Raw genomic sequence first — 21547 nt, 5'->3', positions numbered from 1 at the left:
GATTATTTGACATGGTGGACTATGCATACTGGTTTGTTTGGTTAAAACATGATACTGAATTTCAATGATCATGTAAACTGTAAATCTGACACAACCCATATGACCGATCCACAGAGAACCCATCTGAGATGGTGGAGGGCATGTGGCTTGGTGTGACAGTGGCCAGTCAGAGAAACCTGCCGGCAGGGCGCGTGCTGGTGAGATCACATCCCGTTTTCCTCTATTAGTCAGTGTCACAGGTGCCATAGTATGTTTATAGTAACATTTAATGTTTCACTGAAGGGAAGCAGGGTGAGATAAAACCCTTATTAAAATATTTAGTGTCACAGATGACTCATTGAACTTGTGCAATATTTAATGCAGCATACAGCAAACGGATGTTGCACTCAACATGCACACACCCAAGACAGAATGACACATGCAGGTAGGGAAATTACATGTAGAGTAATACTGAAACGATAAATCAAAAGTCAGAAGTGATAAGTAAGATATAAGATATTTGTTTAAAAAAAAAATTTAAAAAAATTTTGGCCCCACAAAAACAGATATATTTGCTGTTTTATTTTAATTTCATGGGCATTTAATTAACTTTTCCCCTCTTAATCCTTGTTTAATTTTAATGTACAGATACAGATGAAAGTTAGCCATTATTTTAAAATAATAATATATTAAATCTCAGTAAGGGTACATTATCAAAAGAGGTTCTCAGATTCTACACATTGTAAGTAAAAGCAATTATACAGGCCATAATATCCTAGAATACTCACTCTCCTCTGGCGTCCAGGCATGCGGGCATCGCTATGTGAAGATCCTCAAAGGCGGCACGGAGGAGCAGCGGCATATGATAGGAAAGTGCTACGTCAGGGGTAACGACCTGACATTTGACCCCAACGACGAATGGCAGACTTACAATTATGAGGTCTGCAACCCCAACTTCGGCATGGAGCTTGAGGGCATGTGCAACATGGGCATCTCAGCTGGTATGACAGACACAGACGTCTACATTGGAACTACAGGCAGCTACATGTGGAAAGGTAGGCACTGAGGAGTTAACGCCAAAAAGAGTTACTGAAAGAGAAATAATGGGCTGCTTTTACAGACAGGGATTATCTCTGTGCAAGTCTGCTAAATTCTAGTGTTAGTCTAACACTGGAATTATTCTCTGTCTGGAAAAAACTGTTCAGTGCATGAAGCAGACATAACATTGTTGTCTAATTCTTTGTTACAAAGGAAATGTTCATGTAACATGGAGAAATCCAGATCCAGGGAATTCTTGGGACTCTGAAGACAAAGACTTTGGACAGCTGAATACACGATACAGTTATATGGGTAAATATACTGTATTTTCTTTGCATCATATGAATTGTAAAATCAATTTTAAACAAAAGTTAATGCTTTTAAGGCCTTTCACCCTCCCACAGTCAGAATAACATCTCATTTGTCAATGTAAATTGCACCACAAACAGCAATATGATTTTTTTGATTGATTTTTTAAAGATGGTTTTCAATTCATAATAATGCTTTCTTCAACAGGTTATTCCGTTCTCGAAGAGAAAAAGCTTCTGAGCCGCGACGAGTACACAGTGGTGACAGGGTCTCCCAGGGACGAGTCCAAGGGCTCTGTGACGTTAGGGACAAAGACTAAGAAAATCATTGAGCAAACGCTCATCCTCCCTGGGGAACAAGTGGGCTCGTACTTTGGGAATTGCCTGGCTGTCACCGACCTCAACAATGACGAGTGCGTCTCTGAACACCATACTGAAAACTGATACTATCTTTAACCTTTTCCTTCTTGTATAGTAGATTTTGAATATAGGACCCTCCACAATGCACTTGATTATACTCCTGCTGGGTATCAACAGGACGAGTATTAAGTTCAAAAGCATAATGTGCATTTTTCTAGAAAGGGAATCAATGATTACTATCCATTATGTCCTTGGTTTGAGAACAACCCCAAAATGGAAGTCATTTTTAATTAAAATATAAACAGTGGACCATAAGAAATAATGGGCTGTCCATTCAATATAAAATATATTTTCCACCTAATGCCATATTTCAAGTGCATGCTGCTTATAATTCTGAATTCACAGATGGAAAAGAAGAAAAGCAGAAGTGTTATGTTTGCATGTGTCAAAGGATTGTCTGTAACTGTATCTTGTGCTTTTGAGCCGCCTCATGCTCGAATGCTCTGTAGCTATGATCTGCCCTGTTATGCAGAGAATGCATGACACTGATGTATGTATGAGCTGAGCTGAGATGAGAGAAGAAAACTTGTCCTTTCAGCAGCTGAGATAAAGTGTTCGTCATGACATCATGGTGAAACAATGTGTCTCCCTTTATGCATAACTGAAACCTTGTTTGGCCAGTAGGATTTTAAAGGAAACATACATTTAAGATGAACAAATATAATGTTGAATAATGTTTTGTCATATTATTGGTGTGTGTGTTTGCAAGTATTTGCATATTTAAGTTTATTTTTAATATTTCTTTTGCCTATTACAGCTGGAATGACCTGATCGTGGGCGCCCCATTTTACTTTGACCGCAAGAATGATAAGGGAGGAGCAGTGTATATCTTCATGAATGAGAATGGATCTTTCCAAAAGACTGCCAGCGTGGTGCTGAAGGGTAAAACAGCCTCTGCATTTGGCTTTGCAGTGGCTCCCATTGGGGATATCAATCAAGACGGATTCCAAGGTATGACTCTGAATGTAACATTTGTTTTTCACTGGCGGGGACGTTTAAAATGAAGTCAAAATCTCATGGGAAAGCAGCTAAGGTTCATTGATAAAAACAGCTACAAATAAACCACATGCTTTGTAAAATGGTGATGCAGATACTTTTAGTCAAAGCCCTTTTTTATGAAGTGTTTCTATTATTTTGTCTACCTCTGTGTTTTCTACTATATATTAAGAGATGGCTGAATAACTGTTCTGCTGTGAAAAGGTCCAAGTTGTGGTAGAGAGGAAATATTGGGTTCCCAATTAAGACTTTGTATGGTCGTTGCTAAGCAAGTATCCCAGAGGGTTAACATGGTGTATTGAGTTGTATGTATTTTCAGGCAACTTAAAAGCTGTATAAAAGTGCTACCACTGATCATTTTCTCATCATTAGGTAGTGCTATGCTGCCCCCTGAGGGCTAATATATACTATGCAGCCTGCCTTGGCACACTTCCTTTGATATTTTCCTCCATTGTTAATGTCTACAGACTTTGCTGTGGGAGCTCCATTCCACGAAACAGGAGAGGTCTACATATGGATGGGACATAGAGATAAAATCTCACAGGACCCCAGTCAGGTAACATCTTTGAATTTAAGCCACAGCTGTACTTCAGAGAAAAAGGGCCCATATTCATTGAGTTGATCTGCCATGTGTCATTGCTGCTCTCCTTAGGTGATTAAGGGTGAGTCAGTGGGAAATGGAGGATTCCAGACCTTTGGCTACTCCATCAACGGAGGGATGGACATGGATGACAACAATTACCCTGACATCTTAGTCGGCTCTCTGGACGACCGCATGGCCCTGCTCAGGTAGAAATATGAGGGAGGCTAAACAGAAACATGCAATTGTTGGGTGAAAACTTATCTTCTTTGTCTTCATGATTAAACTTAAAATATTATAATGGGTCGGATGTCTTGAGAAAGTCCTTCAGTTGGATTCCTCTTTTAATTTTGTTTTCAGGGCTCGACCAGTCGTCCACTTAAGTGCGAACTTCACTGTCAAGCCAGATATTGTGGACAGTAATCAGTGCGGAAATACAGCATGGTGAGATGTTTCTGCAGAATATCTCATTTTGACAAAAACTGGCTTATTCAATTTAGTTTTAAAATAGATTTATTTTTCTTTGTGTTTTACAGCATTACAGCGACTGTGTGTATGTCTTTCATACTAAGCAATGGAAACAAAGACTTCAAGAAAAATATCAGTAAGCAGTCTTCCCTTACTTAAATTATCCAATGAAAAAACATGTAATGTGTAAATGATTAAAATAAATTAAATTGTAGAAAATAAAGCCTGTGATTTTGAATCTGCTGCATATCTATAGTTTAACTTTGGAGATCCTTATGAATCCTTTAAATTGTCTATTACTAAACATATGAACTTGGCGCAGTGCTCTATAATGTACTGTATGTATTTCTACTTTGTGAAGCGGTGAAGTACATAGTGGAGGCTGACGTGAAGAGAAGAAGCCCTCGTGTTCGTTTTCAGGACAATAATGACGATAAATATACCGGCTTACTGAGCCTGCCATCTTCCATATCCAAGTGTCATACTCTGAAACTGACTGTAGTGGTAAGGTCTCAATATAAATACTGTGTATCTCAATACACATACCATATTCTGTGTGTATTTATGCATTTGTAAATTAGTCTTTTATTTACTGCTATAGACATTAAAATAAGGCGCTGTTGTCCAATAACCGTGTGCTTATTATGACTAATATAAGATTCTTGGATGATTCACCAGGAGCCTGTGAGGGACAAACTGGAGCCAGTTGTCTTTTCCCTCAACATGTCCTTAGATGAACAAAAACCAAAATCCAGACGTTCCCTGCAAAACCTGGACTCCTTCCCAATTCTCAGCCAGAAGCAGGAACTCTCTCGACAGGCTGAGGTGTGGAGTGGTGCATACATTACATTCATATGCCATATTTGAAGTAACTATTCATAGTGAAGCACCTGTATTTGTGATAGTCTCCCTGTAACGTATGATTATTTGTTCCCTTTCCTGCAGTTTCAATTTCAGAAGGCGTGTGGCTCAGACAACAAATGTAGCAGTAATCTGCAGGTGACAGCCCAGTTTGCTGACGAAGATGACAAGCCTTACCCCAGGTGAAATGAAATACTGAATAATGAAAGCCTTTGACTGATGAGGGTTTTTAAAGCTGCTACAGAAACTGTATTTTTAGACAAATGTCACAAAGAGCATTTGACATTTGAAAGAACCCATCAACATTTGGAGAAATACACTTACTTGCTTTCTTGCCAAGAGTCGGCAGCAGCTGGTTAGCGTAGCTTAGCACAAAGACTTGAAACATGTGGAAACAACTAGCTGGTCCTGAACAACAACAACAAAATCTGCCTACTAACATGTCTAAATTGAATTAATTACAACACAGTATAACTTTGGACAGAGCTGTTTTCTCTTTTCCAGTTCTATGCTAAGCTAGCCTAAACACATAATGAGAGTGCTATCAGTCTGTTCATCTAACTTTTAGAAAGAAAGCAAACAAGTTATTTTTCCCAAAATGTCTGTTAAATCGGAGGAAAGACCATACTACAGTGTTGTTTATTTGGCTTTCTTTCCAGTGTTTTTTCAGCTTTTGTCCTCTCTGCTAGCTTGACATCAGCCAAGCAGCAGCAAACAATGATGCCTGTGATGATAGAAATGAATCATTATAGCATGAAAACTGGAAAGAGGGATATAACATAAGTTATGTTTTTTTTTATCCATACAAAATTACTTTTGGACATAGCCAGGCTAACTGTTTTCCCCTTTCTCAAGTCTTTATGCTAAGCTAAGTTAACATCTCCTGGCTGTAACTTCATATTCAGCATACAGACCTTAGAGTGGTATTGAGTTTCTCATCTAACAGTGAAAAAGTGTACATCCCAAAATGTCTACACCCATATTGTGGCTTTATTTAAAATGTGTAACAGTCACAAGTATTTCTCTCAATTTTAGCACTAGCATTGTGTAAAAGCAATACCTCAAAATAAGACCATAAATGTACACCAAAAAATAATAATTGAAAAATAAGTGAATAAATAATGTATATGTTGTCCATTTATCCCTGTGTGCAGGCAGGGCAAATTCCAGTTACTTCAGTTCAACAGCAATATGAAGAAAATAAATCTGATGGTGGAGGTCACCAACTTTCCTGGTCAGGGGAAGCTGGCTGAAGACGCCCACCAGGCCATGCTCAATATCACCATCCCTGACGCACTGAGCTACTCCGGCGTCAGGTCGGAGGTATGTCCACTGGAGGGCAGCAGATGACTGAGAAATTTTCATTATATTATTTCCTCATGCCATGTGTTAAATTACAGTTAATTTGGAGTTTATCAATATGTAAAAGTATTTTCATTGCCATTTTCTTTCTTGCATCTCCAGTCACTTGAATTTCTAAATTGAGTCATTGTGTTTCTTTCTTGATATGCTGACTGTGTGGTCAGGACCACGATGTGGAATGCAATTTCACAGGCACAGTGAGTTGTGATCTGGGGAATCCGTTTAAAGGCAACACAAAGGTAAGTTTGAATAGTCGGCGTGGATTTTCTCTCATAGATTTAGACTTTTTTCCTCTGCTGAGATGGGTTTGACACTTCTCTTGCTTTCATTATCAGGTGTTACTCGTCCTCAAGTTTGAGACATCAGGAATCAATTTGCAGACACAAGAGATTGAGTCCCAGCTGCTTCTGTCCACGTAAGTGCTTAACCGTGATGCACCGTGGTATTTCTGTCTAAGACTTATGCTTAATTTTGATTCCACAGTATAGCAATTTGTAGCAGTTCCTAATAGTATTATTTTAATGTAGTGCAAAATCTAAAGCTGCATTGTAATTGTCAGTTATATTGAGGCTCTAACATTATCATTCAATAAATACTGGCACAGGGTTTTGTAATAATGTTTGTTTCTTCAGTCTTAGTGAGCAGAGTGACCTGATGCCTGTGCCTGTGGCCCTGCTGATTGAAAACACCATCCTCCCTTCCTTCTCCATGTGAGTCCCAGTACCTACCAACTCATGACGCACTGTATATACAGTAAAGAGCACCGAAATGCCATGGATACTGAAGTACATAATGCCACCTCATATTATCTACCTCATTTTACGTGCACAGTATACAATCATTTTCAAACTCTCACCCTAACCAGAGCGAATGCGGTGGTGCAAACAAAATTCGGTGGGACGGTGATGGGCGAGTCAGCCATGGTCAACACCAGTGACGTGGGCAGTCTGGTGGAGTTCACCTTCAATGTGAGTCACCTCCACCACTCAGACTATATTAGACCTCCAGGATTGTATATTGCATCTACAATATGTGTGCTACTTACCCACATTTCCCTCATCCCCACCCTGTCTTTGAAGCCAAGACTTTTATTCCTCAGAAGTTTAATATTGCGTGGGGAAGGGATTGTTATGTGAGCTATGGTTTGTGGTGTAAGCATGACCAGGGGTGGATACAATTTAGGAGTTACGAAGTCACAGTCAGGCCCTGACTATTATTTCATACCGTCTGTTTGATTTCTACTGAAGTTTCCCTTTTTTTGTGCTGCTGAATTTTTTCACCACTAGGTAAACATGAGGGGGCAGCCCCTGGGAAACCTGGGGACACTGGCTGTGGAGTTTGAGTGGCCCTTTGAGGTAGCCAACGGCAAGTGGCTGCTGTACCTGACGAAGATTGTTGTTATAGGGGAATCGGAGATGGAATGTAAACCGCCTGGAGAAGTTGTCAACTTGCTTCAACTAACTGTAAGGCTCTTTTTTTAGGCTTTGCTTTAGAGCCACAATATGCTTTTCCTCAAGAGCCAGTGTGTTGTATCTCTTTCATTCTCTCATATCTTGAAGTTTATGCTTAAATATCTTGGACACCTTAAAACAGGGTCCAGACTGAGACTGAGGTAAACTGTAAACCTGAAACAAACACTGAAGGTGCAGATTGTGAACACAGTTATTTGCAGCTAAAAAAAAAAACCCAAAATAAAACAATGCCAGTGAGTCGGCTTCCTATGAACCACATGAAAACATCCTGGTTTCATATTAAGCCTCGGACCTTTGATGTATGTCATGAATCTAATCTGTCCAATCTCTGTCTACTGTCAACTACGCAAAAGCTTGTCTGTTCTTTAATTTTTTTACTGTTTACTTCTGCCCACACCCATGACATACCCAAAATGTTAAAAAAATTACTGAAGAGCCACAAACACGGTTACATATAAAGAGAGAGGGACTGGTTTTAATGAGAGGCCTAGAATAACACTAAAACTACAACTAAATGTAGTTCAACTGCTGCCGGTGAGTGTACTGTGCTGTCCACAGGCTGGTTACATGTGCTGTAATTCATCCTGACATGAGTGTGAACTGAAGCAGCCAGAGCAGCATAGTAAATGCGAGCGGCAGAAAAGTGGTGTGAAAATGGTCTCAAAGCCAAACCACAGCTGTTCAGAAATACATTTTGGAAAAAACATGTGTCGCCACATACAAACCTCACAGAACCCCAAATAGAAAGTCATAATGCGTGCAGCCTAGATATAGACAGTGGAAATGACAATGCTATTCTGAGAAGAATTTAGTAATGTCTTTATCAAAACCAGTAATTACCACGAGCCCTCTGATGTCATGTCTCTGTCTCCTCTGCTTCCTCCTGTCATTTTTCATTCTCCCTCTCTTGTCTTCCAGTTGTCAGAGAACGAACGAAAGCGAACAAAACGGCAGATTGTGGTGGATAATGATGATGCGACTCAGCAAAATATTATTGAGCCACAGGCAGCCATCACACTGCTCACTCCTCGCAAAGAGACGTACCTGCTGGTAAGAAGTACTGTAGATCCGCCTTATCAACGTTCTCATGAACATATACATTTTTTGAGAGTAGAATTCATAAGTAAGATTTTTTTTTTTTTAAAGGCTGTGAATGTCTGCACCATATTGCATCCGGCAGTTGTAGAGAGTTTTCACGCTGAATCACAAATGTCAACTAAAGTCAGCAAGAGTCATCCTCCCGGGATGATGTATATCTGTACCAAATGTCATAGCAATCTTTTTAATAGCTGCTGAGATATTTGAGTCTGGTAGACCGACCGACTGACAGACAGACAGACCAACAGTGCCATGCCGCTAGTGTAGCAACGACCTACTTTCACTCAACATATACTGTAGTATAGAACAAGCTTCAGCTCCTATATAAATTACTTCAACCATTAGGGCTCCTAGAATTTACAGAATACAGACGTTAACGGACATTTTCCAAACTGTCAAATCTTTAATGAGATTGTGTACATCCAGGAAATAAAATCAAAGCAAAATGGTGTAATGTCCATGTTTTTTCCCTTGTGTAATCACTCTCCTTACTTTCTCATGGTGTGTTGAAGGAATGCTCCAAGGGGACAGCGAGGTGTGTGACATTTACCTGTCCACTGCTCAACATGACGGATTCAGCCAAGATTTATGTGCGGTCCCGTTTGTGGAACAGCACGATGCTAGAGGTCAGCTCACCAGCTACAACCACACACATTAGTAATAATTTCATAAAATTGTCCATGGCTTCTTCTTCAGGAACAACAATAATGAGTATAAGCGTATTTATTATCATTTATGTTTAACAGTGGTATGTTTTCATAGGGTAAGAGGCCTACAGGGATAAATCTCCTATTGGCTAACTATTGTATTCATCTTCAGTGTGCTTTCCTTTCCAAGCATTATTGCCTTTTTTTAATTCCTAAAGTAAAAACATGCCATCTATATATTATATTTATGCATGTTTATTGCTCAGTTCTTGGCACAATTTAAGTCATGTATAAAATGTTCCTAAATAATCTCATACTGCTATAGCATCAGTGAGTTTTGTGCAGTATATCTGGGTTCTGTTTGAAAATGTTTGGATGCTGTGTGTGTGTCCCTGCAGGACTATGCCAATGCTCTGAGAATCACAGTCAGAGGTCAAGCCACACTGAAGCTCATTGCAGATAAACCAAGCATCAGGATGGACAGTCAGACCAATATGGTGCGTGATTATAATGATGATAGTGATGATAATGATGATGACTGACGATTATAATAATAATAATTTTACTTGACTCTGTCCACCCACCTTTCATGTAGTTCACAGTAGATATAGAGCCAGTGGAGGGTGTGGAGGTGCTCTATGAGCTGCCGTTGTGGATCATCATCTCTGCAGCTGTAGCAGGAATTCTACTACTGGGAATAATCATTATTATACTATGGAAGGTGAGACTACCAATCATCACTGCACTGATTACACTCTGCTGTATTTCCATAGAGAGACTTTGAATAGCTCTGAATCTCCAAACATGTGCTGTTTTTTTTTATTCACACCAGCAATCCTCTCTGGATTATATGATAGATGTTGAATTATCTGACTGATCTATAACCTCCATATCGAGCCATTAGTCTAACCTTTGATTTACCCCCACCCCCTCCATGCACCATCCTCCTCCTCCTCCTCCTCTTCCACCCCCAGTGTGGCTTCTTCCAGAGGGCCAGCAGGAGGGAGATGTATGAGGCCAAAGCCCAGAAGGCTGAGATGAAGATCCAGCCCTCTGAGACAGAGAGGCTGACTGAGGACTACTGAGGGCCCTCATGGGTCCCCCAACAGCACACACCAGTGGGGCTTTTGGGTAACAAAACCCCTACAAATGGTTTTTTTTTTGGATACTTTTAAATAAAGCTTTAAGCTTGGGGTGTGATTGAGCTTGCTTACCACTTAACTTTCTCTTTTATGTCCACTATTTGCTACCTAACACTGCTTCTACTTCCCTTTCAGGCTAATACTCTGCATTGTGCCGCTGATATTCATATCATGTTTGTCTTCACTACTTTGTCTTTCTTCTCCTTCTTACTCTATGTGGGTTTATCGTTTACCTAACTTGATTTTCCTCAGCCTATGACTACTAAACCTCCTTTTCAACCCGTCATTAATCCCAGCTCTCCTGCTGTGTAAGTGTATCCTCTTTAATGTCACCTCCTTCTCTCTCTCTCTCTCTCTCTTTCCCCACTAGCTTGGATTCTTCAAGCGAGCCATCTACTACCGGATAATGCCAAAGCACCAGGGGGTGAAAATTTGCAAGGCTGAGCGCTATCAGTTCAATCTGGGATTTCAGCCTGAGGAGCCACAGAAAAAGTACTGGATAACCAGCTGGACAGAGATGCAGCATTACTACTACTGAGGCTTTTACTTTGGACCCTGAACCACTCACCGTCACACTGGTTTGACACGGGCCAAACAAAGAACAGTGGCTGCGTCAGGCCACATGAACTTTTGCAGTGCATGGACCAATTTCGGATTGCGCATTACATTTTTTATTTTATTTTATTTTTTACTTCAGTAGATTTCAACTTTTTCAGTGCAATATACTGAACATTTTGTTTCAGAGATTGTAATTTTGTTAAGTATTTTTGATGAATGCAGAGTTGTACATTGGAATCGGGGTTGCATTCATGAGTAAATTGTTAATTGTTTTAATTATGCAGGTTTATATGTACTGAACTTGGTATTTGCATATGTTTCCAGTTCTTTTTTTACTTTTTAAATCCTTTGAGCAAAGTTGCTGCTCATTCATCGTGTTATTTTCCGCCATGTCTGTTTTCCTCTCTAATCAGAGAAACGAGTCCATTGACTCTGTGATTGTGTATGTCTGTCCCCAGGCATCACTTTGTGGTCAGTGGTTGTAGTCTGTGTAAGGGTTTCAAACCTACAACAGTCGTTTTGGAGATCATTTTCAAACTGCACTTAGAATATGATGACCAGCATCCACTCTGTTATGGGTGAGCAAGCGTCTTTATGTGAATGTCCATGTCTGTGTTTGGCAAGCATTACGTAGACTAGCATCTCAAATGCAGTCATGGTTGTGGGACTGGTGTCATATGTAAAAAGTGACTTTGTATTTTACAGGCTATGTAGAAAATTATATAGAGGGAATAAATACAGACGCAGAAAAATTGCCACTCATTGGTGAATAATACATTTTATAGGCCACCTGGAGATGTTTTTAATCACCTGCATTAAATTCCACGGGAAGAATGGTCTAATCACCCCTGCAACACAATGAAAAGCAATAGCTTCTTGTCCGTATGTAGAATTAGCCAACATGTGTTGATGAGATGATGGGAGCACACTTGATTATTATTTATTACACTGTCTTGTGTTATTACAGTAAAGAACCTATCTGGGTATGTTTAAAAAATATCACACACAGGGAGTCATGACACTGGTTTAAATAATACATGATGTTATATTTATGTCTAGAAACTGTAAGCTCTAGCATAGATAGTCATGAATTGTATAAAGAGTTAGGTTGGATCGACTGTTTGAATGAATGCGTTCGTCATTGGCCTTTGTTGTTTACTGTCCCTGAGCTTTGTATTTTTGTAAAAGACAGTAAGCAGACACTTGGATTGTTTCCAAGCCATTGTGGCCCCCATTGAGGTCAAACTGCAGCACTGAACGTAGACTGGACCTAGAGAAAACACTTATTGAACAGTCTCTTATGGGACTAAGTGTTGCGTTACCACTCTAGTCTGTTACCTGAGAGCCCCTCTGTAGCAGCCACAGCCAGAGTCACAGGCTGTGATTGTGGCTGCTACAGAGGCTCCATTGACTTAGTGGGTGAAGAGGGAAGGGCTGAAACCAATGCACAAACTCTGTACTTTGTGGTGGTGTTGTTTTTAACTGTGCAGTTTGATTGTGATGTGATTAAATTGTTCAATCTTTGCAGTTTATTGCTACCATTATTATTCTATGTCCCATATTATTTTGGGAGCACATTGGAATATGGATGATACCTGAAAGATTTTTCCTGAGGAGGTTGTGTATCATTCACATGTTCGTTATGGGTGCGCACAAATGGGTGTGTGTAGGTGTGTGTACTACCAAGAGCAGCTGCCCAGCTTCTTATTAGTAGCTATCTCATGAAGCTAACAAAGTACTGGACTGAAGATCATTAAACATGTAGTGTCATGACTGTGCTGACAGGAACCAGAAAAACATCAAAACACAAAACAAATAGGCACTGTCACACCAATTGCACGTAATGGTGACTAATTGAGTCAAGTGAGTAAAAGAACACACCTTCTGCAGCTACCTTGTGTATTCATAGTTCACTAGAGTGTCTTGAAGCTGTTATCAATCTGTCTGGGCTAAATTATCAGGTGCCCTGGTAAAAATATACCTCCTGTGTGCTGTCTTGTTTGAACACATAGGCAGAATACATATTTAATGTATTTATTGTAGAAATGCAGAGGATCCAACAAAAAAAGAAATCAAATATTTAAAAAATGCACACAATTAATGACTTTACAAACATTCATTTAAAACATTTCCTCAAAAACCATCAAATATTGCAAATAAATTACAAAATTGTAATATTCTTTTGCATAGGCAAAAAATAATTGAACTCAAAGTGTATACAATAAATATACAAGGCTTGGTAAGGACCAAAAAGAAAAGCAAATTTGATCAGATGCACTTTACAGTACACAAAAACACTGATGTTCACATTAAGGTTGGCACTGTGTTAGCTACAGTAAGTCAGGCCTTACTTTAGCCATCACCGATGTCTAGTCCTTTTGCTTGAGCTCCATCAAGGACAAGGACTTTTCATGCTTGTTTGACTTCCTGTACCTGTAGGCCAACAGGATGGTGGCCACCAAGAGGACCACTCCAAGGACTAACAGGATCCACTGGCCAGCCGTGGCAGCTGAGCCATCCACACTCATACCCAGGAAGTCCACTTTACTAGATTTAATTCCACCTGCTGGACACACAAGTAAAATACCAAATAAGTTCAATGCTGGACTGATTGTTTTTCTCATAAACGCACTTATTCATATTTATCATATTTAACAAGGTGCATCTTTAAACTTTTTTTTTTTTTAACTTGAAACAAATCAACAGCAGCTAAAAAAAGGAAAGGAAATACTTGTCTGCCAAAAGTAGAAAAAACACACAAGATATTATTTTTCCCACCAACAGATGGTGCATACCAACATGCCTGAATCTGTAAACTGCTGTGATCGGTTGCGCAAGCTGGAATGGAGAAGTCTGAAAATGTAGCTCTGTAACTGGATGATATTCAGCATATGTGGCTGTTTTGTATCAGTTACACTGTTGTTGCTAACGCTCAACAAAGTCAGAGTAACTTACCCCCTTCTGACACAGTGTAGTCTGAAGGAAAAAAAGGTCCCTTTCTTCCACCTCCTTTATTTTCTTTTCACACTCAATTGTTTCTTTGCATCTGAATTCTGTATTTCTCTGTTGATCTGTGGGACAACAGCTGTGTTCTCTTTTCCCCCACTATCTCTTCCGAACTCTCTCTTTCACTCTGTTGCTAAAAATCTCATCAATCTAATCTGTACACATCCTTTCAGTAGGATCTCATCAGTAAAACAAGAGAAGCAGGAGATTGATTTCACTGTAAGCCACAGCAGGAACCAAACTAAATTAATGCCTCTGTGTGAAGACATTGCGCCTTTTTTTCTGGGAAGGAGTTCAAAAAACATTTGGCATGGAGATTGGAAAACTTATTTAACACAAATTCCCAGCAATAAGGCTTGCCTACATGCACATGCTTTATTTGTGTTTCTGTGAAAGAATCAAAGTATGTGGATGCATGAATGTGTTAGACATACTGGAGGTTGAAGGTTTCCAGTCGTAGTCAGGCCACCCGCGAATATCCTTGTTCTTGTTGTTCTCTGCCTCTAGCCATTGAATGAGAGGTTGGAAATACTGCATGAGTGGCTGGGCACTCATTTTGGGCTGGCCGGTTATCATGGTCATAGCCTCGGGCCAAGGCTTACTGAAGCCCAGCTTCATCACATCACTGCAAACATTAACACAGGTCAGAGAGGAGGGTCAGAGGAGATGAGGATCAGTAGCAAGTGTGTGTGATAGAGATGATTACACACATGGTGCAATGTGCGTCTTCACCAGCTGCCTGCACTGACAAATACTAAAATCTTCTGTCATCACCTGTATAACGTTATTTCCACAATCATGTCTGAGCAAAATACATACAATATAATATGATACATCGTTTTAGAGTTATTTCTTGTATGCACAAACATATATGAAATCCATTTTGTAATGGTGAAGAGAGCTGAGATTTGACTTAACTTCTAATTACATTGCATATCATTCTCTTCCAGAAGTTCATTACGGGTGGGTACACCTGTATGTGTGTGTACTGTAGGTGTGTGTACCAACCCCATCAGCTTCCCAGCTTCCTTAGATTTGTAGATGTCGCAGGTATGTAGAGGCCCAACATGCTTGGCAGCATCACACAGAGCCTTGTGGAACTGAAACTGGATGATGAAGCTAACGAAGTACCTGATTGAAGATTATTAAACATGTAGTGTCACAAGTGCCAGAAAAACACAGCAAAACACAAACTAACTGACACCGGCACATACTTAGCGTAACTATAAATTGGAGTGTGATGAAATAGTTCTATCTTGCTCAATTATCTGGTGCCCTGCTTGTTTTGCCAACTCATGAATATTTACCTCACGTAGGGCACGTTAGCAGGGATGTGGAACTTTGCACCTGGGTCGAAGTCATCCTCAGTACGGGTTACAGGTGGACACAGTCCCTGGTACTTCATTCTGCAATGCAATAAAGTATAATCTAGTTTTTATTTAAGCACCATCAGCAATCATCATTTATTACAAAATCAATCTCGTACGTACTGATTAACCTACCCCTATTTAATAATTCATTTGAACTTTTCTAGATGATAAACACTGTACTTTGCAATTGTAAAAATGCTGGAGAACTTTACCTGAGGTTCCACCATTCTTTATTGTACTCAGTCGATGGGATCCGCCCGTCAAATACCTTCCACCTCCACTGATCCATCAGGTAGCCAAAAGGTAGGAAGGCAATCTTGTCAAGTGCCATGCTCATCAGGAAGTTGATATCACTCTCTAGACGTAGGGACCAAAACAGCACTGATGAGCTGATCACTGTGCTATAACATTACATGTTTTTACAGAACTGTGGTCATGGTCCCTCACCGTGGTTGGTTTCAACTTTGTCCAGCAGGCCGATGCTCTGCAGATGTTTGGGTGTGGACACAGACAGGGCCAGCACATCACCGATGGCCTCATGGAAGCCTGGGTTGGCTCCATCACGGAAAGACACAGGCTGGTCTTTGTACTGCAGGAAGTACTGGACATGGCCCATCTCATGGTGCACAGTGATCAGGTCATCCATAGTCACCACAGTGCACTGTTTGATCCTGGAGACACAAACAATATATCTATAATTACAGCAAAGAAACCATAAATATTACATCCTCCTGGCCTCTAGGCAATTGTTTGTTATATTTTATATACACACAGTATATACTGTATATGGGAATTTGGTTAGACAACAGTCTTACACCTCTTTAACCTTATGAACTACTGGCACAAAAGCTCAATATTTAATTAGGTTTCTTACATCAAAATAAAGCACAGAAAAAAAAAGATGCTGTATTCTGGTCTAAAGGTTGCACGTTCTGAGCAATGTTTCTGTATCAAATGTAGAAGAGACCGCCTTCCTGTCAAAGCACTGACGACAGCCTACCAATGAATTAGTTCCTGAAAAATGTATTTTACCTGAAGTCTTTTCGGTTGTAGAAATCCCATGCAGAGGCATGGCACACCACCTGCCGCCCGTCAGACGGCTTCTCCAGCATTGACTTCTCCCAGAACTCTTCTGGCATTGGCAGGAGTCCCAATGAGGTGAAAAATCTGTCTGATTCCTGGAACATTCTGGTGGCATTCCAGCCCTGAAGGGGAAAAGAAGCATATCAGAGAAGATATGGATGTATGTTTTGCAGAGATGAGATATTCGACATTTGAAAAAAAGCAACAGCTACATTTAGAAAATAGATGACTGCACAAAGTGTAAACATCTTGTTCCCCTCGAAAATATGTATACAGCATATTTATGTATGCTTCATGTCAGTTAAATATGTGTGCTGTTTTTTGCTGATTTTTTGCAATTAAAATCCTCTGTATTTATCCTCATTCTGCTTGATCCTCCACTTTGGACCGCATCTGTGTCTTTTCAGCGAAGCAAACTGATCCTTGACCTCTAAAGCTGCACAGCGAGGGCTGGAAGAGTGCATGATTGTGTTCTTTGTGTGTGTCCTTGTGTATTCATGTGTGCAGCTGTGATTATTATGCAACAGCTGGTTGATGTGTTCATTCACCTGTGCCACCATAGCTGGAGTGGCGTCAACTTGCGTGGCATGTGGGTAGGGCATGGCCAAATCCATTATGCCAGACCACGTCTGTGCCCACATGTTGCCTGAAAGGACAGAAAATACCATTCATTTATCGTATTTCCATAAAGTTATGGGGCAAGTTGTCCTCTGCTCTGCCAGTGTTAAACCAAGTGGGATTTGTGACTGAGTCAGCTCAATCCCTAACCGTGTGGAACTGTCACACACAATCTCATGCTTGACACTTCTGAAAGGAAATTAAATCCTACCGAAATCCAAAAGCATCTACAGCCAACGACAGAATATCAATGTGGTATGCTTCAACATAAAAGAAGAGTTTAGGCTAGAGTGTTAGAATCCTTTAAATTCCATAGTGAAATACTGACTGAAGTGTGGGTTTAGCCTGTGACCTTAGCCTCAAGTCCTGAAAGCCCTGAAAGTTCCTTCTTGTTACTTACCCAGCAAGTGGGCAGGAATGGGCCCCTTCAGGTTGATGTGCTTGGAGCCATACTTTTTGTACAGAGCCCTGCGAACATAGGCATGCACATTCTGATAGAGCGGCTCAAGCTCCTTCCACAGAGTCTCCAGGTCTTCTTCAAACGTAGGGGTTTCATACAGGGAGCGCCAGAAAGCCCCATTGTCTGAGTGACCTATAGACAGTACAAGGGATGAAGACATCATCAGTGAGGTGAACTTTCTAAGTCTGTAATGTTGGCAATGCAGTTTTATCCCATTGAACAGAGACAAATTCGTTTCCTGTTTCTTTATGCTAAGCTAAGCTAACAGGTTGCTCACAGTAGTTTCATATTTACCCTACAGACACGAAAAGTGGTATCAATCTCCTCATCGAACTCTCAGTAAGTAGGCGTATTTCCCAAAATGTTGGCTCTGTATAGCTAAGACAATCTAAATCGGCCACTTGCCATTGTTAGTAAGTGATGATGGAATTGTGCCACAAGTAGTTTTTTCACTCCACCAATTTTTAAAATGACCGAGTTAGCTTTGACTTCACATCCTCACTCTAGAAAATGAAATTCTCAAACTGCTTTCTCCTGTTCTTCACGGTCCACATCTTTCTTTCTTTGGTTTTCAAGCAAAAGGGAGAATCTCAAGGTGGATGTAGAATTACTCTTTAAGGTCATACCATTGAGTGTGGCAGCTTTGTTGGCCAGTTCAACATATCTCTTGTAATCCTGTCGCAGTACTTTGCCAGCAGAATCTCTCCATCCTTTCCAGGCAAACAACAGTTCATCATAATCCCTGGACTCTGCCATGATCTTCTGGAGATCTAAAAACACAATTATTCTTGTGAAATACTTCAGGGTAATGTGTGTGTAAATGCTACATTTGCTACATTATTCATTTTATGAATATGCTTTGGAACTCTTCATATTAGGTTGGCGTCTATTCCATATTCTTACCTGGATCCAGTGGATGGCATGTCCCATTATCTCTGCAGACCTCAGCCACACTGTACTTTGTCTCCATGTTGGATAGGAGAGTGTTGTACTGAAAAGGTAAAGGTGTGAATCAAGCATTAGATACAACCATAAACAATCATCTGGTTTCATTTTTTGTTTTTTTACATATTGCTAATGGTTAGTTGGCTTCAGCTAGTTGTTTTCGAGATCACCAGCCTTGGGTTGGCTGATGCTTGTTTAACAAATGTATTCCTTTGTGCACAGCTCCTCAAGCTCTGTGCCTGGTCCAGAAAAAGAGCATTTTCTTTCACTACATCACTAGAGTTTACAAAAATACACAAGCAAACATATCCATAGCAGCTGGCTCTTGCTCCTCCCAAGCAGATAAGCAGGTTGAAAAACAAACCCAGAGCATTCCATCATGGGCCTACAGTGTATATGTAACGTAATGTTCTACCACATTCATATTGGACTGACTAGGTTTCTTTTTTTTCCTGCAGTAGCTACCTCCTCTCTTATGGACACTTTATGAGCAACATCATCTAGGATGTGTGCAAAATAAAGGAAGTACCTCTCTTACAGGCCAGGTTACATAATTATATATTTGCCAGTAATGATTTGGTCAGAGCCCTGGATTTTAATAAGGTGGTGGATAATTTTGCACAGAAACAGATAAGGGAAAAGCCTGTTTTACAGCTCACACTTTCTGCATGTTAATGGATGTTTAATGAGTACTGCAAAAGTTTTGTCAGGCTCTATGATCAATGCTTTGGTGTCACTACCTGTAAGATCCAGCTTTGTGAATTCTGGGTTTTGTGTTATTAATAACAGACTTTCCTGGTTTCCAGTAAATGGTTGTTCTTCATGAATAAGCTTTTATTGTGGTGGTGTGTTTTACGGATCCTTGTTTCGTGACAAACTATTTCCTTCGCACCTCTTCCAGTTCTGCCGAGGGCAGCGCAGCCCTCTCAATGTCGCTGAGTTTTTTGATGATGCGCTTGACTGAGCTGTCCTGAAAGTCAGTGGTGTCGTACAGACGGGCCTTCTGTCCATACTTCAGGGTGTGTGCTGACATCTCAAGGTTCTTCTGAAGCTAAAGAGGAACAATGAATGAATGAATACTCTTTAGCTTTTACATAATGTGGAAGCAGCAAGGTGATTGGATGGATGGATGGACAGGTTAAAAAGTGCACAGATAGGTAATTAGGTAGATAGAAACATGCATACATGATTAGTGACTCACTGATTCAATCAATTATTGATCCATTGACACATTTTTGATTAAGAAATCATTTTATTGATTCCCTTAAAAATAAACATGAGATGCTACAGTCCTTCACATTTGATTGATGAAAGATGATGCCTGAGCACTGTCAAGGATCAAGCAGAACTGTCTCAGTGGAGTCAGTCAGAGGGTCTCACCATCGCCTGCTTATTGGCTTCATTGATGTCGGTGTTGTACTTCCAGGAGGCCTCAGTGTAGGCGTTCCACACCACCTCAGCTGTGTTGTTGTACTCGTTCAGAAATGTCTTTGCATCAAGCTCATCTGTATTCTTGTCTGGGTTAAAAAAAAGGACAAGTCAGCTGAAATGCAGGATTCGTACTGTAAATATAGATTCATGTAATTAAGTCTGAAAAACACTGTCACGTTTTAGCAAAATTACGATGTGTGAATTGTGATTATAATGTGTAAACACCACAGGGTTTTCATTTATTTAGGCGTTTGCTTCAAATGGAATATAAAAGTGTACTTTTCTGTTTGTGTGCATGTGGAGACAATCTTGGAACACACTGTCAGATATTTTACCAAGGCAAAAGAAACAGTTTGCACCACATCCATCCACTCCAGCCCACTTTCTTACACTGATTTATTTAGAATGCAGCTATAACTCTTATATTGTATTTTTTTCTTCATCTTTCATCTGTTATTCTGCCAATTTTCACCACTCATTTTGAGCAGTACTCTTTGGTGTACTAGAGTCCTCTCTTACCAATATCCTCAGGGTAGCCCTCAGGAATGGGTGGGACCCAGCCGAAGTCAGGCCATCCCAAGGTCTCATTCACATTTTGCTTTTTCAGCCACATAATAATTGGGTCAAAGTATTTCATCAGCGAGTTAGCATCCAACTTGTTGGTCCCTATAGCCTCCTGGAGCACCTCAGGCCACGGTTTGGAAGAGCCAGCCTGAAGAATTTTCCTAGAAGAGGCACAATAAAACTGCATTACACCACCACTGCTTCTGTAAAACATTATTCATTGTCTGTGTAACTAAGGATTAATAATAAGATACTAACTTTAAAATGGCCCCTGCTTTTGCAGAGCGGTAGATGTCACATGTGTGCAGGGGACCGGTGTGATTGGCTGCCTCGCACAGTTTTTCGTGAAGCTGGAACTGCAGGATGAAGCTGACAAAATACCTGCGGGGGGAAAGATTTGGCATCTCTTCAGTGCCTTACATTTACACTACTACTTTTCAAGACACCTCACTAGAAGTATAAAAAGATAATAAATAATAATGAGACTGTTATTCACATAACATACTGACTACAATACTACAAATCAAAAAATTACCCCAAAGTTTAGATGATAAGAATGTTGTAACTGTGTGTTTCATCCACCACTATACAAAATGCGTAAGTAACTGTCATTTCCCACATTGTTAGAGAAACCAGTTGGGGTCAGAGGTTTTCTTATAGCGCCTCCTGCAACAAGCTTCCTGCTATTGAAACGGCGCAGGCACCATTTTATGGAATTTCAAAACTAGGATACAGATAGCTAGGCAAATACTAAATACATGTCATGACAATATCAATAGCTGAATCTGTGTCTCTATCTCTTCTGTGTGTAAATTATTACATAGGGGTGGGACTGGAACAGGATGCTACCTGATGTATGGTGTGTTTCCAGGGATGTGGTATTTTGCTCCTGGATCAAAGTGCTCCGCTGTACGCCTGGTGGGCGGGCAGATGCCTTGATATTTTGTCCTATAAAATGAAAAAAATAGATTTATTTAGAACACACTGGCATAGGTTACATAACTAAGACATGAGTTCTGGAAAGTTATCCAGCCTATAATGTCTGTTTTATGTATCCATTAAGTGTCAGCTGGGCACGTGTGCTCTTTTTCCAGCAACACCTCACTTCTCACACACTCACACTTACACGCACACACACACA

The 21547-nt window shown here is 40.3% G+C and overlaps 2 protein-coding genes across 2 annotated transcripts in view; one reads left to right on the top strand and one right to left on the bottom strand.

The window, feature by feature from the left end:
• itga3b (integrin, alpha 3b) overlaps positions 1–12545 on the top strand; it is a 26689-nt gene extending 14144 nt beyond the window's left edge. Inside the window, exons 3-26 of the mRNA XM_035670663.1 lie at positions 115–197; positions 785–1034; positions 1231–1329; positions 1534–1738; positions 2503–2696; positions 3209–3297; positions 3394–3530; positions 3682–3765; positions 3858–3925; positions 4151–4293; positions 4468–4614; positions 4735–4832; positions 5805–5973; positions 6177–6251; positions 6348–6427; positions 6645–6722; positions 6878–6980; positions 7299–7475; positions 8403–8534; positions 9095–9208; positions 9628–9726; positions 9825–9950; positions 10204–10360; positions 10742–12545. Of these exons, the coding sequence (XP_035526556.1) occupies positions 115–197; positions 785–1034; positions 1231–1329; positions 1534–1738; positions 2503–2696; positions 3209–3297; positions 3394–3530; positions 3682–3765; positions 3858–3925; positions 4151–4293; positions 4468–4614; positions 4735–4832; positions 5805–5973; positions 6177–6251; positions 6348–6427; positions 6645–6722; positions 6878–6980; positions 7299–7475; positions 8403–8534; positions 9095–9208; positions 9628–9726; positions 9825–9950; positions 10204–10314 (2861 nt within the window). The 3' untranslated portion in view covers positions 10315–10360; positions 10742–12545. The remainder of the gene's footprint in view (positions 1–114; positions 198–784; positions 1035–1230; positions 1330–1533; positions 1739–2502; positions 2697–3208; positions 3298–3393; positions 3531–3681; positions 3766–3857; positions 3926–4150; positions 4294–4467; positions 4615–4734; positions 4833–5804; positions 5974–6176; positions 6252–6347; positions 6428–6644; positions 6723–6877; positions 6981–7298; positions 7476–8402; positions 8535–9094; positions 9209–9627; positions 9727–9824; positions 9951–10203; positions 10361–10741) is intronic.
• A 437-nt stretch (positions 12546–12982) lies between these two features.
• ace (angiotensin I converting enzyme (peptidyl-dipeptidase A) 1) overlaps positions 12983–21547 on the bottom strand; it is a 16973-nt gene continuing 8408 nt past the window's right edge. Inside the window, exons 11-26 of the mRNA XM_035671101.1 lie at positions 21256–21354; positions 20665–20787; positions 20362–20567; positions 19792–19928; positions 19304–19462; positions 18370–18457; positions 18093–18236; positions 17407–17598; positions 16937–17034; positions 16338–16510; positions 15753–15976; positions 15518–15662; positions 15243–15341; positions 14944–15066; positions 14370–14560; positions 12983–13495 (exon numbers count right to left, since the gene is read on the bottom strand). Of these exons, the coding sequence (XP_035526994.1) occupies positions 13299–13495; positions 14370–14560; positions 14944–15066; positions 15243–15341; positions 15518–15662; positions 15753–15976; positions 16338–16510; positions 16937–17034; positions 17407–17598; positions 18093–18236; positions 18370–18457; positions 19304–19462; positions 19792–19928; positions 20362–20567; positions 20665–20787; positions 21256–21354 (2398 nt within the window). The 3' untranslated portion in view covers positions 12983–13298. The remainder of the gene's footprint in view (positions 13496–14369; positions 14561–14943; positions 15067–15242; positions 15342–15517; positions 15663–15752; positions 15977–16337; positions 16511–16936; positions 17035–17406; positions 17599–18092; positions 18237–18369; positions 18458–19303; positions 19463–19791; positions 19929–20361; positions 20568–20664; positions 20788–21255; positions 21355–21547) is intronic.

Source organism: Morone saxatilis, unplaced genomic scaffold (genome assembly GCF_004916995.1).
Source record: "Morone saxatilis isolate NCDOM2014 unplaced genomic scaffold, NCSU_SB_2.0 Contig1, whole genome shotgun sequence".
Taxonomy (NCBI): domain Eukaryota; kingdom Metazoa; phylum Chordata; class Actinopteri; family Moronidae; genus Morone; species Morone saxatilis.
This window is presented reverse-complemented; position numbering and strand designations above follow the sequence as displayed.